Source organism: Artemia sp. Qi Xiang Cuo, chromosome 7 (genome assembly GCF_049724085.1).
Source record: "Artemia sp. Qi Xiang Cuo chromosome 7, ASM4972408v1, whole genome shotgun sequence".
Taxonomy (NCBI): domain Eukaryota; kingdom Metazoa; phylum Arthropoda; class Branchiopoda; order Anostraca; family Artemiidae; genus Artemia; species Artemia sp. Qi Xiang Cuo.
In genome coordinates, this window is record NC_142800.1 from 7079882 (window position 1) to 7096118 (window position 16237).

At 38.1% G+C, this 16237-nt stretch overlaps 1 protein-coding gene across 1 annotated transcript in view; it reads right to left on the minus strand.

Moving 5' to 3' along the window:
* Positions 1 to 16237, minus strand: part of LOC148949896 (angiotensin-converting enzyme 2-like) — an 82356-nt gene that overhangs the window by 48032 nt on the left and 18087 nt on the right. Inside the window, exon 2 of the mRNA XM_089091985.1 lies at positions 3558 to 3702. Within this exon, the coding sequence (XP_088948111.1) occupies positions 3558 to 3702 (145 nt within the window). The remainder of the gene's footprint in view (positions 1 to 3557; positions 3703 to 16237) is intronic.

A 16237-nucleotide genomic window follows, 5' to 3' on the forward strand; every position in this document is an offset into this window, starting at 1 on the left:
GCCTAACTTTAGATGGGAAGGATTAAACTTGATGGAACTTATATATTTGAAATCAGCATTAAAATATGATTCTTTTGATGTATCTATTTGTATCAAAATACCGTTTTCTAGAGTTTCGGTTACCATTGAGCCGGGTCGCTCCTTACTTACAGTTCTTTACCACGAACTGTTTGATAATTGCGTTAGAGGTAAGTCCGCTTATTTTCTAAGTGTGCTCAAGCAAGTTATTAAAGTTTATTCCTCCCATGGCACAAGGGCAATGAACAGAATTCATGTCAATGATTTGGTTACGTCAAGGTCAGAGTTTTCTTTTATCTTTAGAGGGGCTAAGCTATGGAATTCGTTAAGTGAGAATATTAAAAATAGTAATTTATGTTAATTTAAAAGGCTGTTGAAGAATTAACTGTTTTCTAAATATGATTTTAATTATTAATGTAATAGGATGCATTGTTGATTGATTAAAATGATTAAATCCTTAAAGGTATGGTTTTATTTTTATTGAGACGAGGAAGGAATTGAGTGTGTAGTCTTAACCGAGTGGTAGCAAGGTATATGATGTTGTAGTTGTGTTCTTTTTTACAACCTTTCTGAGGTTTATGTTAAGTGTTTTTTTTCGTTTTTTGTGCTTTTTTTATTTTTGGTTATCCCTCCTCTATATTATGCTGTGGCATTTGGAGGGGACGTGTTTATGTTAGGTTTTTTGTCAATAACTGTTATTTAAAAATGTAATAAAATAATGAAATTACAAAAATTTGAAGTGAGGCACTCCCACCTCAAAGTGGTTTCTGTTGAAAATAAAAGGAGCACGAAGTTGATTCTTTGCTAAAAAAAAAAAAGAAGAAAAAAGAGGAAGAGATAATAAAGTCAGTTGTCGAGATGAGAGAAGCCGTCCAAGTGTGCTAAAGATAATCATTTTTAATTTCTCATTTTTAAAAGGGAGAGGTGAGAGGTAAAAATTTTCAAAGAGAGCAGATACTGATAAAATGCAAATTTATATAACAACTTCAGAAAAATGTCTTGTTTGTAGCAAGCAGTTCTTTGAATTCTATGAGCATTCTAATGAATTCTAACGGTCCTATGTCAATTTTAAATTATTGGTCAACATACCTAAGACTCTAGGCAGACATGCCTTTCTAAAAACTAACCTGACAAGTTTGTGTCCAACGAGAGTCATACTTACTCCCGCTATTTACCCGAGCCACAGCCATTTAAACATTTGCCTCTCAATTACTTGGACTATCTGTCTTGGCTTGTCTCTTTCTACAATTAAATAAAAAAACAAGTTATTTTAACTGAAAGTAAGGAGCGACATTAAAAGTTAAAACGAACAGAAGTTATTCCGTATATAAAAGGGACTGTCCCCTCATCAACGCATCGCTCTTTACACTAAGGTTTTTATTGTTTTAAAAAGTAGAGTTTTGACAAACAGTCAAACTTTACCATAAAGAGCGACGCGTGAGGAGGGGAAATCCCCTTTCATATAAGGAATAATTTCTGTTTGTTTTAAGTTTTAATGTCGATCCTTACTTTCAGTTTAAAAAACTTGTTTTTTTTTTTTAATTTCTGATCGTTTTTTAGTTAATGCAGGTTTTATTTGCATAAAAATTTTACTTTTCTTTTGCTAAATGGATGTCTTTACAAATTAACTTACGTAACTATCTTCTATATTCGTATATTTTTCTTCTGGCAAAAAATACAAAGTTGCAGATTTTTGCAGATATGAGCTTGAAACCTATGTAATAGGGTTTTCTGATACGCTGAATCTGACGGTGTGATTTTCATTAAAATTCTTTCACTTGTAGGGGATGTTTCCCCCTCTTTAAAAAATCGAGTAAATTTTCTCAGGCTCGTAGCCTTTGATGAGTAATACTAAACTTAATAAAATTTATATATTTAGGATCAGCATTATAAACACATTCTTTTGGTACATTTATTGACATCAAAATTTTGTTTTTAAAAGTTTCGATTACTATTGAGCCGTATCGCTTGTTTTTTTATTGTTTTTTTTATTACGTATATGTTATTACTTATATGAAGGGGTTATCCCCTTAGTCAATACCACGCTCATTACGTTAAAAGTTAAAAAAAAATTTGATTAACAAAACCCAGAATCACAAAGGCCGTTTAATTAGAATAGATAGCTCTTTTGAAAGCACTAAAAAAAACTGTAGCGTAAAGAGCGAGGTATTGACTTGGGGGAGAACCCCCTCACATACGTTATAATTTCTGTCCGTTTTAAGTTCTAATATTCCTTCTTACATTTCAATTGAAAAAACTTGTTTTTTTTAATTTAATTTCTGATCGTTTCTTAAATAATGCTTGGAAATCCGGCGCCCCCTTCATAGAAATGTCCCTTACCCCAAAGAAACATCCTCCATGGAAATATTCTCCAGAGTAACCCCCTCATCTAGCCCCCCCCCCCTCCCGACAAAAGCCTTCCAGAAAAGGGTTGTATACTTCCCAATAACCAATAAAAAATGCTGGCAAGTCCGGCGCCCCCTTCAAGGCAATTTCCCTTCCCCCATGAAAACTTCCTTCATGAACAGATCCTCCAACATAACCACCGACCCACCCTTCCTTCCCACTACCAGAAAAAAACCTCCTGAAAACTTCTGTATACTTCCCAATAACCAATACTATATGTTAACATTGGGTAAAGTTCATAACTTTTAGCCCTCCCTCTGGGAACTTCGGGGGATTAAGTCATCGTAAAAGACATATTTATCATATTTTCGACCATGCTGAACAAAATGACTGTCTCAAAATTTTGATCGGGTGACTCTGGGAAAAAAATAAGCGTGGGAGGGGGCCAAGTTGCCCTCCATTTTTTTTGGTCACTTAAAAAGGGCACTAAAACTTTTAATTTCCGTTCCAATGAGCCCTCCCACGATATTCTAGGACAACTGGGTCGATACGATCACCCCTGGGGAAAAAAAAAAAACAAACAAACAAACAAACAACCAAATAAACACGCATCGGGGACCTTTCTTCTGGCAAAAAATGCAAAATTCCACATCTTTTTAGATAGGACCTTGAAACTTCTGCAGTAGGGTTTTCTGATTCGCTGAATATGATGGTGGGATTTTCATTAAGGTTCTTTAAGTTTTAGGGGGTCTTTTCCCTTTTTTTGAAAATCAGCCTAATTTTCTCAAGCGCGTAACTTTTGATGGGTAGCACTAAACTTGATGAAACTTATATATTTGAAATCAGCATTGAAATTTGATTCTTTCGATGTATCTATTGGTATCAAAAACCCTTTTTGTAGAGTTTCGGTTACCATTGAGCCGGGTCGCTCCTTACTTACAGTTCGTTACCACGAACTGTTTGATAAGCCATGTCTTGATGCAACCTACTGCAAAATACTTGATAACTTGAATTCCGAGTCCGTTGATTTTGAATTCAAGTTATCAAGTATTTTGCAGTAGGTTGCATCAAGACATGGCTTATTGTAGAAAGAGACAAGCCAAGACAGATAGTCCAAGTAATCTATAGTCATCACACCTATAGTCATCTTATAGAATGATCGTTCCCCATTAATCTTCAGTTATTCTACTCACTTCAATTTCCAGTATTCTTCATTCCACCGTTCAACAGGAAGGTCCCCACGGAAGGCTTTCCACCTCCAAGAATCCTGAACAAGATGAAAAGGAAGAGTTGACACAGTATTCAAAGCTTGCTGAAGTAAGAAATTAATATCCACTTCTGCAATAAAGGATAAAACACCAAATTAATCATTGTTAAGGACTACTGGACAAACTGGTCAACGCAACTATTGCCGGATTCTAAGCCTTTCTAAGCCTTTCTTCTAAGCCTTTCTTCTAAGCCTTTCTTTCTAAGCCTTTCTTAGATTCTAAGCCTTTTCTAAGTTATTAGAAAGGCTCTTGGTTCTGAAAAAGTATAATTATTTTTTACCTTAGATGTCCTTAGATTTTCCGATGGTTTTTTTCTGTACGAAAATGTTCTTGGCCAAAATTTCAACAGATTGACGTACTAAAGGCAAATAATCGGTTGAAAAAGTCTTTTCTTTCGCTTACAGCTTCCAAATACCTTAAAACGTAAAAAAAGGACATCCTTTTTTATATGACACCCTAAGATATGTAGCTACTCCAAGAGTTATTGTTAAGAAAGATCATGAATGAGACTAAAGTACTGACTGATATGGTAATTTCACCGTACTCTGAAACATTGAAAGGTTATCAGATCCAAGTTGGAAAATAAAAATGAACAAGATTTTGCACCTGAAAGTAAGGAGCAACATTAAAACTTGGTGCTGAGTTCCCTAAAAGAGCAGTATAATGGAAAGAAGTCATTAATACGTCTAAATTTAATTCATTAGGGACCAGTGATGTTATCCAAGATTCGTCTTGGCTTGGGCATTATAAAAATATTTTTTGTAATATTGAGTATAGTGTTCATTATCATTTTCAGTGCTTATTTTCTAATTTTTTCCACCTAAAGTTTTGAAACGTTACGTTATTCCCGTCTTAACTAAAAGTATTGCTAATGGTATGCTTAAACTTAAGTCTAAATCGAGTGATCTTGGTAGGATTAGCGCTCACCATTTATGTTGTGATTGTCCATCACTAGTCACTCAGCTCCAGTTACTTTTTCAAATCTGTTTATGTTTGTCAATGGTGCCTGATTCCTTCTTTTGCGGAACGGTAACTTCGATTCTTAAACGCGGAAGAGACCCTTTTGATTGCAGTTCATATAGGCCCGTCACTGTCGCTTGCAATATTAGTAAGGTTTTTGAATATGTTCTGCTCCCATATATTATTGAATAAACTGCGAAAAACTCAAACCAATTGGGATTTAAACCTAGTATTGGGTGTCAACATGTGCATATGGTTTAAGTTTCAACTCTTTATGATGCCCAGTCTAAAGGTTATGAATAACATATTTGCGTTTTGGATTTATGTAAAGCCTTCGATAGTATTTGCCATGCACAAATGTGGCACTCTTTGTCAGAGTTTGGAGTGAACCCTTCTGTCATACATGTACTTAAATTTTGGTATAGTAATTCGTTTCTTTTTCTTAAATCTGGTACAGGGTACTGCGGTAATATACCAGTTCAATCTGGAGTACGGTAGGGTGGGGTGCTATCACCTTATCTATTTAATGCTTGCATTCAAAATGTTATTAGGAATCAAGCCTTCGTATTTTATAATTTATCTGATGCGTCTTATATTGCGTATGCGGACGACCTGCTAGTTTTAAGCCGAAACAAGTCCATTATTATCGGTGCAACGATGATGTTTCTATGATGTTTGGGGATGTTGGTCTGTTTTTGAATGTTGATAAATGCGAATATTTAGGTTTCAATCCCAAATCATCAGCTCATAATTTTTCCTGTGGATCCTCAGTAATTCGCAATGTTACGAGTTTGTGGTGGTTAGGAATTAGTATTTGTTCTACACTCACCTGTTTGCGACTTAAAGTTCTGAGAGATGTTAAAGAAAAGTTGAAGATCGGATAGGCGAAAATTGCACCTAACCGTGGAAAATATTCACGCCAAGCTTTAGCTAAAATGTATTCCACATATTGTGACCATTCTGTCTTGTTTTTAAGTGGAATGCATTCGTTATTGAATAAGAATGATTTGCGACAGATCCTTATCGTTTATTTTAGATATTGCAAATTTTACTGTACCTTCCCACTTCATATCGTAATACAAGTATTGTTGAGAAATATGTTGCTACCGACATTATCCAGTCGTTTGAATTGCTTAGTAATAATTCAACAAGACATGCCATTGTGTCCGTAGGCCCAAACTATAATATTATCCGTGTGTTTTTGTCATTGATTAAGGTTTAAGTTATCTTTGTTTCTGTGTATTTGATTTTTTTTTTTCTTCCCTTTTTAGTGTACTTTACTCCGCCTGTTCTGTATAAAAGTGGGTTATAAATAAGTTATTATTATTATTATTTATAATTAACAAAATTATTCTGTATATGAAAGGGGCTGACCAATCTAAAAATCTCCCTGTTTACGCTACAGTTTGACTTTTTGTCATACTTCTTTGAGAACGATTCATGAAATATAATTAGATTATGAAGCCCTTTACGTAGTAAAAATCTTTAGCATAAAGAGCGGAGAGTTTAGGAGGGGGTCGGCCCAATCATACACGAAATAAATTCTGTTTGTTTTAATTTTTCACAGGGGCGCTGGCAAAAAATTTTCCAGGGGGAGGCCAGACACCAAAATAACAGTATTGGTTGTGTGACAGTTTAGGTGGTTTAGGGCACCAAACTGCAACTTTACCCTAAAGAGGACGAATTTGCAATCAATTTAAAATACTGAGAAGCTAATTGATTTAAAAGTATCATTAACTATATTTTAGGCTTCCCAGTTGAAAAAGAAGTTATGCCACACGGTGGTAGTACTGGATTCAACCAAGTTGATTCGCTTTATTTATAATGAAATTAGACTCCGTCTGGTGATCAGTAATTACGTATCAGCTATAATGGGGGAGCGGAGACATTGTTTGGGTGGGGGTAGTGTAGATTCATACAAAAATACATTTTAACTGACAAACTAATTACCCTTCATGAGGCTTCAGATAAACTTTGAAAGAGGAAGGGGGACTATAAATTAATTAGAATGATTCTCTATACAGCTAATATGTTACATTCCCATATCTACCAGCTCATAGGTGGAAAAGGCAAGGCAGGTCATCATAAGCCCCGCCATAAAAGTAGAAGGGGGTCTTATACTCCCGTACCCACACCATATATGGGCATAGAATACTGTCAGTACACCAAATAAGGGCATAGAGTCATTAGGGAGAACACGTGGTTAATGGGGTCAATGACCTCTTTTTCCAAGGTCGATTTATTTGATGTTTCTATGTGTAATAACTCCGGGGCGAAGGTTGCACATGCGCATTGAATTCTAACGGGAACAATGTTATTGATTGCGTAATCGAGGGGGAAGTGAATTTCCGAGAACTTGATTGCGTAATCGAGGGGGAAGTGGATTTCCGAGAACTTGATTGCGTAATCGATCGCGAATGTCAAGGTGTCCAGAAATAGTATTTGTTATTGTTATTCGAGCCAGATGTTATGAGGTTCCCGGAAACAGTTAATGACACTTCCTTCCTGTTCGAGGCAGATGTTATGATCCGGAAATAGTATTTGTTGTTGTTATTCGAGCCAGATGTTATGAGGTTCCCGGAAACAGTTAATTAATGTCTGACAGATGACGTCAAGTTAATTAATGTCCTTGCATTTCCAAAGAGAATTGTCACCGAGAAACAGTTAGATCACACATGATGTCATGATTGATTGATTGGCACAAAAGGGGAATTAATTTGTTGTTCTATAGAGAATTGATTCACGAAAGGGACATTAATTTGTTGTTTCTAACAAGAGAATCGTTTCCGAGCAGACGTATTGATCTTAGCTCGCGAAAAGGTTTCCAAATAATTTGAAATGCATTGGCGCAGAGATGCCAAACAAAAGGAACATGCCGAAATTCCGTTTAGGGTTAATTTTGGCGAAACCGTTTTAGCTATTTTATGGAAGTATTTTGGCGAAACAGCTAGAGACATTTTAAAAGGTGATTTTTGAAGAGATTTTGGAAGAGGTTTTGAGTGTGGTCGTTATAATACACAAGTTGTATTTTAACAGTGTTGTGAGGTCCTCTACCCCAACCCCAAAGGCTTCTCATACCCCACCCCAACCCCGAAGGAAGCCCCCCGGCCACAAAGGCCCACCCCGACCCCCAAAGGCCAACCCCCGGTCCCCCAAAGGCCCAACGAGCACCTGAAGGACCAACGGGATCCCAAAGGCCCACCACCGGTCCCCAAATGTCCCCCAGGCCCTCAACTGCCCTCCCAGTGCCCCGAAGGAAGCCCCCCGGGCCTCCAAGGCCCCCCAAGCCCCCAAAGGCCCACCCAGACCCCCAAAGGCCCTCCCTGTGCCCCAAAGGCCCTCCACCGGTCCCCAAATGTCCCCCAAGCCCTAAACTGCCCTCCCTGTGCCCCAAAGGCCCTCCCTGTGCCCCAAATGCCCTCCCTGTGCCCCAAAGGCCCTCCCCCGGCCCCCCAAAGGCCCCCCAAGGTCTCAAAGGGCCTCCGGAGCCCCCAAAGGCCCAACCCGACCCCCAAAGGCACTACCCCAGCCCCCCCAAGGCCCTCCCCCCGCTACCCAAGGCCCTCCCTCGGGCCCCCAAGGTCCCCCAGGCGCCCACCAGGGCCCCCCGACCCCCCCAGGCCTCACCCCCGCCCCCCCCGGGCCCCCCGCCTCCCAAAGGACCAACGGGGTCCCACAGGGCCCCCACCCCCCCAAAAGGCCAGACCCGAGCCCCAAAGGCCCGCCCCGGTCCTCACCAGTCCCCGAGACCACCACCCGCCCACCCTGTGCCCCACAGGCCAGCCCCGCGCCCCCCACCGCCCCATCTATCTCAAACCGGACCTCAGGGGTCCCACAGGCCCTCCACTCGTCACCAAAGGTTCCCCAGGCGCCCCACTGCCCCCCCGGACCTCCAAAGGCCCACAGGGCTCCCAAAAGACCACCGGGCTCCCAAGGGCCCTCCCCGGTCCACAAAGGTCCCCCGGGCTCCCAAAAGACCACTCTATCCTCTAGGGCCTCCGGATCCCCAAACGCCCTCCCTGGGCCCCATAGGTCCTCCCCCGGTCACCATACATGCACACAAAAACTTACACAGACACAAAAACTTACACACACACACAAAAACTCACACACACACACGGACACAAACACACACATCAAAACATACACAAACACGCAAAAACAAACACACACTAAAACTTACAAGCACACAAAAACTAACAAGCACACAAAAACTGACACACACACACACACACACAACTTACACACACAAACACACAAAAACTTACACACACACACGCCAAAACTTACACACACACAAAAACTAACACACACACACACACACACACACAAACATAAACAAGAACACAAAAAAACAAACACACACACGCACAAAAAATTGCTCACACACACACACACACAAAAATTACACACACACACACACACGAAAACTTACACACACACGCCAAAACTTACAAACACAAAAACTTGCACACACACACACACACACACAAAAACTAACACATGCACACGAAAACTTACATGCACACAAAAACTTACATGCACACAAAAACTTACACACACACACACACACACACTCACAAAACTTACACACACAAACACACAAAAACTCACACACACACACCAAAACTTACACACACACAAAAACTAACACACACACACACACAAAAACTTACACACACACACACACACACAAAAACTTACACACACACACACACACACACTCACAAAACTTACACACACACACACGCGCCAAAACTTACACACACACAAAAACTTACACATGCACACGAAAACTTACACACACACACACACGAAAACTGACACACACACGCAAAAACTAACACACACACACACACACACACACAAACTTACACACACAAAAACAATTAAACAAAACAAAACACAAACACACACAAAAACTGACACAATCACACGAAAACTTACATTCACAAAAAAAATTACATGAACACAAAAACAAACACACAAACACACACACACAAAACTCACACACACACACACACACACACGAAAACTCACACACACACGCCAAAACTTACACACACACACAAAACTTACACACACACACAAACACAAAAACTTACACATGAACACAAAAACTCACACACATGCACAAAAACTTACACACACACACACACACACGAAAACTTACACACACACGCCAAAACTTACACACACAAAAACATACACACACACACACACACACACACACACACACACACAAACTTACACACACACACACACAAAAACAAAAACACAAACACACTTACACACACACACACAAACTTACACACACAAGCCAAAACTTACACACACAAAAACTTACACACACACACAAAAACTTACACACACACTCAAAACCTAACAGTCACAAAAAAACTTAAATGCAAACAAAAACTAACAAACAAAAAAAAACTTACACACACACACACAAAAAAATAACATCCACACACAAAAGCTTAGACACACAAAAACTTAAACACACACACAAAGTCAAAGACACACAAAAACTGACACTCAAACACAAAAACTTACACCCACACTAAAAAACTTACATGCACACAAAAACTTACATGCACACACAAACTTACACAAACTCACAAAAACTAACACACACACACAGAAAAAAAATAACACACACACACAAAAAAACTAACTCACACACAAAAAATAACACACACACACACACACACACACAGACACACACACAAACTTACACATGCACACGAAAACTCACATGCAAACAAAAACTTACACACACACACACACGAAAACTTACTCACACACACGTCAAAACTTACACACACAAAAGCTAGACACACAAAAACTTACACACACACACACACACACAAAAACTTACACACACACGGCAAAACTTACATGCACACAAAAACTTACACAGACACACACACATAAAGACTTAAACAAACACTCTCAAAAAAAATACACAAACAAAAACTTACACACACACACACAAACACACACAAACTTACACACACACACACACAAAACTAGCAAACACACACAAAATCATAGACAAACAAAAACAAACACGCACACACAAAAAACTTACACCCACACTCAAAAACTAACAAGCACACAAAAACTTACATGCACACAAAAACTTACACACACACTCAAAAAATTACACACACACACACAAACTTACACACACACACAAACTTACACACACACAAAAACTTACACACACACAGACACACACACACAAAAAAAATTACACATGCACACAAAAAACTTAAATCCACACAAAAAAGCTTAGACACGCAAAAACTAACACACACACACACAAAAACTTAGACCAACAAGCAAAAACTTACATGCACACAAAAACTTACATGCACACAAAAACTTACACACACACAAAAACTTACACACACGCACAAAAACTTACACACACACACAAAACACACACACACACGCATGAAAACTTACACACACACGCAAAACTTACACACACACGCCAAAACTTACACACACACAAACAAAACTTACACACACACACACAAAAACTTACACATGCACACGAAAACTTACATGCACACAAAAACTTACATGCACACAAAAACTTACACACACACACACACACACACACACACAAAAAAAAACTTACACACACACGCAAAACTGACACACACACAAAAACTTACACACAAAAACAAACACACACAAAATAAAACTTACACATGAACAAAAAAACACTCACACACACACACTCACTAAAACTAACACACACACTAAAAAAATTACACAAACAAAAACTTACACAATCACACGAACACTAACACACACACACACACTAAAACTGACACACACACGTCAAAACTTACACACACACACACACACAAACACACAAACTTACACACACACAAAAACTAAAACTCACACACACACACAAAAAAAAAATAAAAACAGCACAATAAAAAATACATTCACACAAAAAAATACACTAACACAAAAAATTACACACAAACACAAAAAAAACTTTAAAACAAACACACACACACACCAAAACAAACACACACACGCAAAAACAAAAAAACACAAAAACACAATTACACACACACACATACACAAAAACTTAAACATGAACACAAAAAAACACACAAAAAAAGTCAAAAAAACTAACACACACACACACAAACACACAAAAAAAAAACACAAACAAAAACACGAAACCTTACACACACACTAAAAAAAATAAAAAAAAAAAAAAAAAGACAAAAACACACACACACACACACAAAATAACACACACACACACACAAAAAAATAACAAACACAAAACCATACACACACACACACACAAAATTACACAAACAAACAAAAAAATTATATACACAAGCAATAGATTAGACACACAAAAAATTAAACAAACACACAAAAACTTACACACACACACACAACAAAACTTACGCACACACAAAAAATTACACACACACACACACAAAAACTTACACTTTCACACGAAAACTAACATGCAAAAAAAAAATTACATTAACACAAAAAAATACACACACACAAACACACAAAACTCACACACACACACACACACGAAAACTAACACACAAACACAAAAACACAAACACACACACACAAAACTAACACAACAACACAAAAAAAATACACACACACACACACACAAAAACTTACAAACACACAAGCACACACAAAACTTACACACACACGCACGAAAACACACACACACACGCCAAAACTTACACACACAAAAAATAACACACATACACACACACACACACACACACAAACTTACACACACATACACAAAACTTACACACACACACACACAAACACACACAAACTTACAAACACACACAAAAACTTACACCCACACACAAAAGCTTAGACACACAAAACTTAAACAAAAACACAAAAAATTACACCAAAACGAAAAAACTAACATGAAAACAAAAACTTAAATTCACAAAAAAAATTACACACACACAAAAACTTACACACACACTAAAAGACTTACACACACACAAAAACTCAAACATACACTAACACACACACACACACACACACACAAACAAACTAAAAAAAGAAACAGAACAAATAAAAGACCGCACACACATACACACACACACACACACACATGAAAACTGACACTCACACATCAACACTTACACACGCAAAAAATAACACACACAAAAAATTACACACACACACACACACAAAAACATACACCCACACGCAAAAAATTACATGCACACAAAAACTTACATTCACACAAAAACTTACACACACAAAAACTTTCATACACTCACAAAAACTGACACACACACACAAAAACTTACACACACACACACACTAAAACTTACTCACACACACGAAAACTTACACACACACACGCCAAAACTTAAACACACATACAAAAACTTACACACTTACCATATCACAGTTACATTGTCTTAATTTTTCAAATTTCATTTGAATTTCTGTCGTGAAATGCAAGAGTTGGAATATTTCAGTAGTGACTTGTTGTGCTTTACCTTCTCACAGTTACATTCTCTTGATTTTTCGAAGTTCATGAAATGCAAGAGTTGGAAAATTGGGGTCTTAGTCCACCAGCCCGAATGGTGGAAATCCACTAGCTCAGTATTGGGGTCCCACTTCACCAGCCTGAAAGGTGGAAATTCACTAGCTCAGTATTGGGGTCACAATCCACCAGCCTGAACGGTGGAAATTCACTAGCTCAGAATTGGGGTCCTAGTCCAGCAGCCTGAATGGTGGAAATACACTAGCTCGATATTGGGGTCTCAGTCCACCAGCCTGAATGATGGAAATTCACTAGCTCAGAATTAGGGTCTTAGTCCACCAGCCTGAATGGTGTAAATCCACTAGCTCAATATTGGGGTCTCAGTCTACCAGTCTGAATGGTGGAAATTCACTGTTTAAGTTAGGGTAGGTTAACTTATCATGTGCGCTCATGATAAGTTAACCTAAACTTTTACGGCGAGTATGGTTCGGTTAGGCTAGATTAAGTTAGGTTAGGTTAAGTTAGGTTAGGTTAGCCCATGTACGCTTCACTTAGGTTAGCTTAGGTTAGGTGAGAGACAGGCAAAAAGTTAGGTGTATGATTAGGTTAGGTTAGGTTAGATTAAATTAGGTCAGGTTAAGTTAGGTTAGGCAAGGTTAGCCTACGTACGCGCGCGTACGTAGGCTAACCTTGCCTAAACTAACTTAACCTAACCTAATTTAATCTAACCTAACCTAACCTAATCATACACCTAACTTTTTGCCTGTCTCTCACCTAACCTAAGCTAACCTAAGTGAAGCGTACATGGGCTAACCTAACTTACCCGAACCTAACTGAATTTAGCCTAACCTAACCATACTCGTCGGAAAAGGCTAGGTTAACTTATCATGAGTGTACATGAAAAGTTAACCTACCCTAACTTAAACAGTGAATTTCCACCATTCAGACTGGTAGACTGAGACCCCACTACTGAGCTAGTCGATTTCCACCATTCAGGCTGGTGGACTGGGACCCAAATTCTGAGCTAGTGGCTTTACACCATTCAGGCTGGTGGAGTGAGACCCCAATATCGAGCTAGTGGATTTCCACCATTCGGGCTGGTGGACTAGGACCCCAATACTGAGCTAGTGAATTTCCACCGTTCAGGCTGGTGGAGTGTGACCCTAATACTGAGCTCGTGAATTTCCACCGTTCAGGCTGGTGGAGTGGGACCCCAATACTGAGCTAGTGGATTTCCACCATTCAGGCTGGTGGACTAAGACCCCAATTTTCCAACTCTTGCATTTCATGAACTTCCAAAAATCAAGAGAATGTAACTGTGAGAAGGTAAAGCACAACAAGTCACTACTGAAATATTCCAACTCTTGCATTTCACGACAGAAATTCAAATGAAATTTGAAAAATTAAGACAATGTAACTGTGATATGGTAAGTGTGTAAGTTTTTGTGTGTGCGTGTAAGTTTTAGAGTGTGTGTGTGTAAGTTTTTGTGTGTGTGTAAGTTTTTGTGTGTTTGTTTGTGTAAGTTTTTGTGTGTGTGTGTAAGTTTTTGTGCGTGTATGCAAGTTTTGTGTGTGTAAGTTTTTGTGTTCTTGTAAGTTTTTGTGTGCATGTTAGTTTTTGCGTGTGTGTGTTAGTTTGTGTTTGTGTGTGTGTGTGTAAGTTTTTGTGTGTCTAAGATTTTGTGTGTGTAAGTTTTGACGTGTGTGTGTAAGTTTTAATGTGTGTGTGTGTGTGTGTGTGTGTATTTGTTATTTTTCAAGAATTTGTTTGATTGCATTTGTATTTGTTGTGTTTTTTTTTTTTTTTTTGTGTGTTTTTGTGTGTGTGTGTAAGTTTTGGCGTGTGTGTATGTTTGTTTGTGTTTGTGTTAGTGTTTGTTTGTGTTTTTGTTTTTGTGTGCTTGTAAGTTTGTTTGTGCATGTAAGTTTTTGAGTGTGTGTTTCAGTTTTTGTGTGTGTGTGTAAGTTTTGTGTGTCTAATATATTTTTTGTTGTTGTTTGTTTTTTTTTGTGTTTTTTATTTTGGGTTTGTTTGTGTGTGTGTGTGTGTTTGTTTTTGTTTTTGTGTGTGTTTGTCTGTGTTTGTGTGTGTGTGTGTGTATGTGTGTAAGTTTTTGTGTGTGTAATTTTTTTAGTTTTTTTTTTATTGATCTTTCTTGTTTTTTTATGTGTGTGTTTTTCATGTGTGTTTGTAAGTTTTTGTGTGTGTGTGTGTGTGATTTTTTTGTTGTGTGTGTTTTTTGTTTTGTGTGTGTGTGTGTGTATGTTTTTTTTTTGTATGATTATTTAGTGTTTTTTGTTTTTTGTGTTTTGTGTGTGTGTGTGTGTGTGTATGTTTTTGTGTGAATGTCATTTTTCGTGTTCATCTTAGTTTTCGTGTGCATGTGTAAGTTTTGTGTGTGTGTGTGTGTAAGTTTTTGTGTGTGGGTAAGTTTTTGTGTGTGTGTGTGTGTAAGTTTTTGTGTGTGTGTGTAAGTTTTTGTGTGTCTAAGATATTGCGTGTGGATATAAGTTTTTTGTGTGTTTGTTTAAGTTTGTGTGTGTGTGTGTGTAAGTTTTTGTTTGTGTAAGTTTTTGTGTGTGTGTGTGTGTAAGTTTTTGTGTGTGTGTGTTTGTGTGTGTGTGTGTTTGTGTGGGTGTGTTTTAGTTTTTGCGTGTGTGTGTTAGTTTTCGTGTGTTTGTGTGTGTGTATGTTTTGTGTTTGTGTGTGTGTGTGTGTTTGAGATTTTGTGAATGTGTGTGTGAGTTTTTTGTGTTCCTGTTTAAGTTTTTGTGTTTGTGTGTGTGTGTTAGTTTTTGTGTGTGTGTGTAAGTTTTGGCGTGTGTGTGTGTGTGTTCGTTTGTGTGTGTGTGTGTTTGTTAGTTTTGTGTGTGTGTGTGTGTGTAAGTTTTTGTGTGCATGTAAGTTTTTGTGTGTTTGTTTGTGTTAGTGTGTTTGTGTTTGTTTTTGTGTGTGTGTGTGTGTGTGTGTGTGTAAGTTTGTGTGTGTGTGTAAGTTTGTGTGTGTGTGTGTGTGTGTGTGTTTGTTTTGGAGTGTGTGTGTTTTTTTTAGTGTGTGTGTGTGTGTGTAAGTTTTAGTGTGAATGTGTAAGTTTTTGTGTGTGTA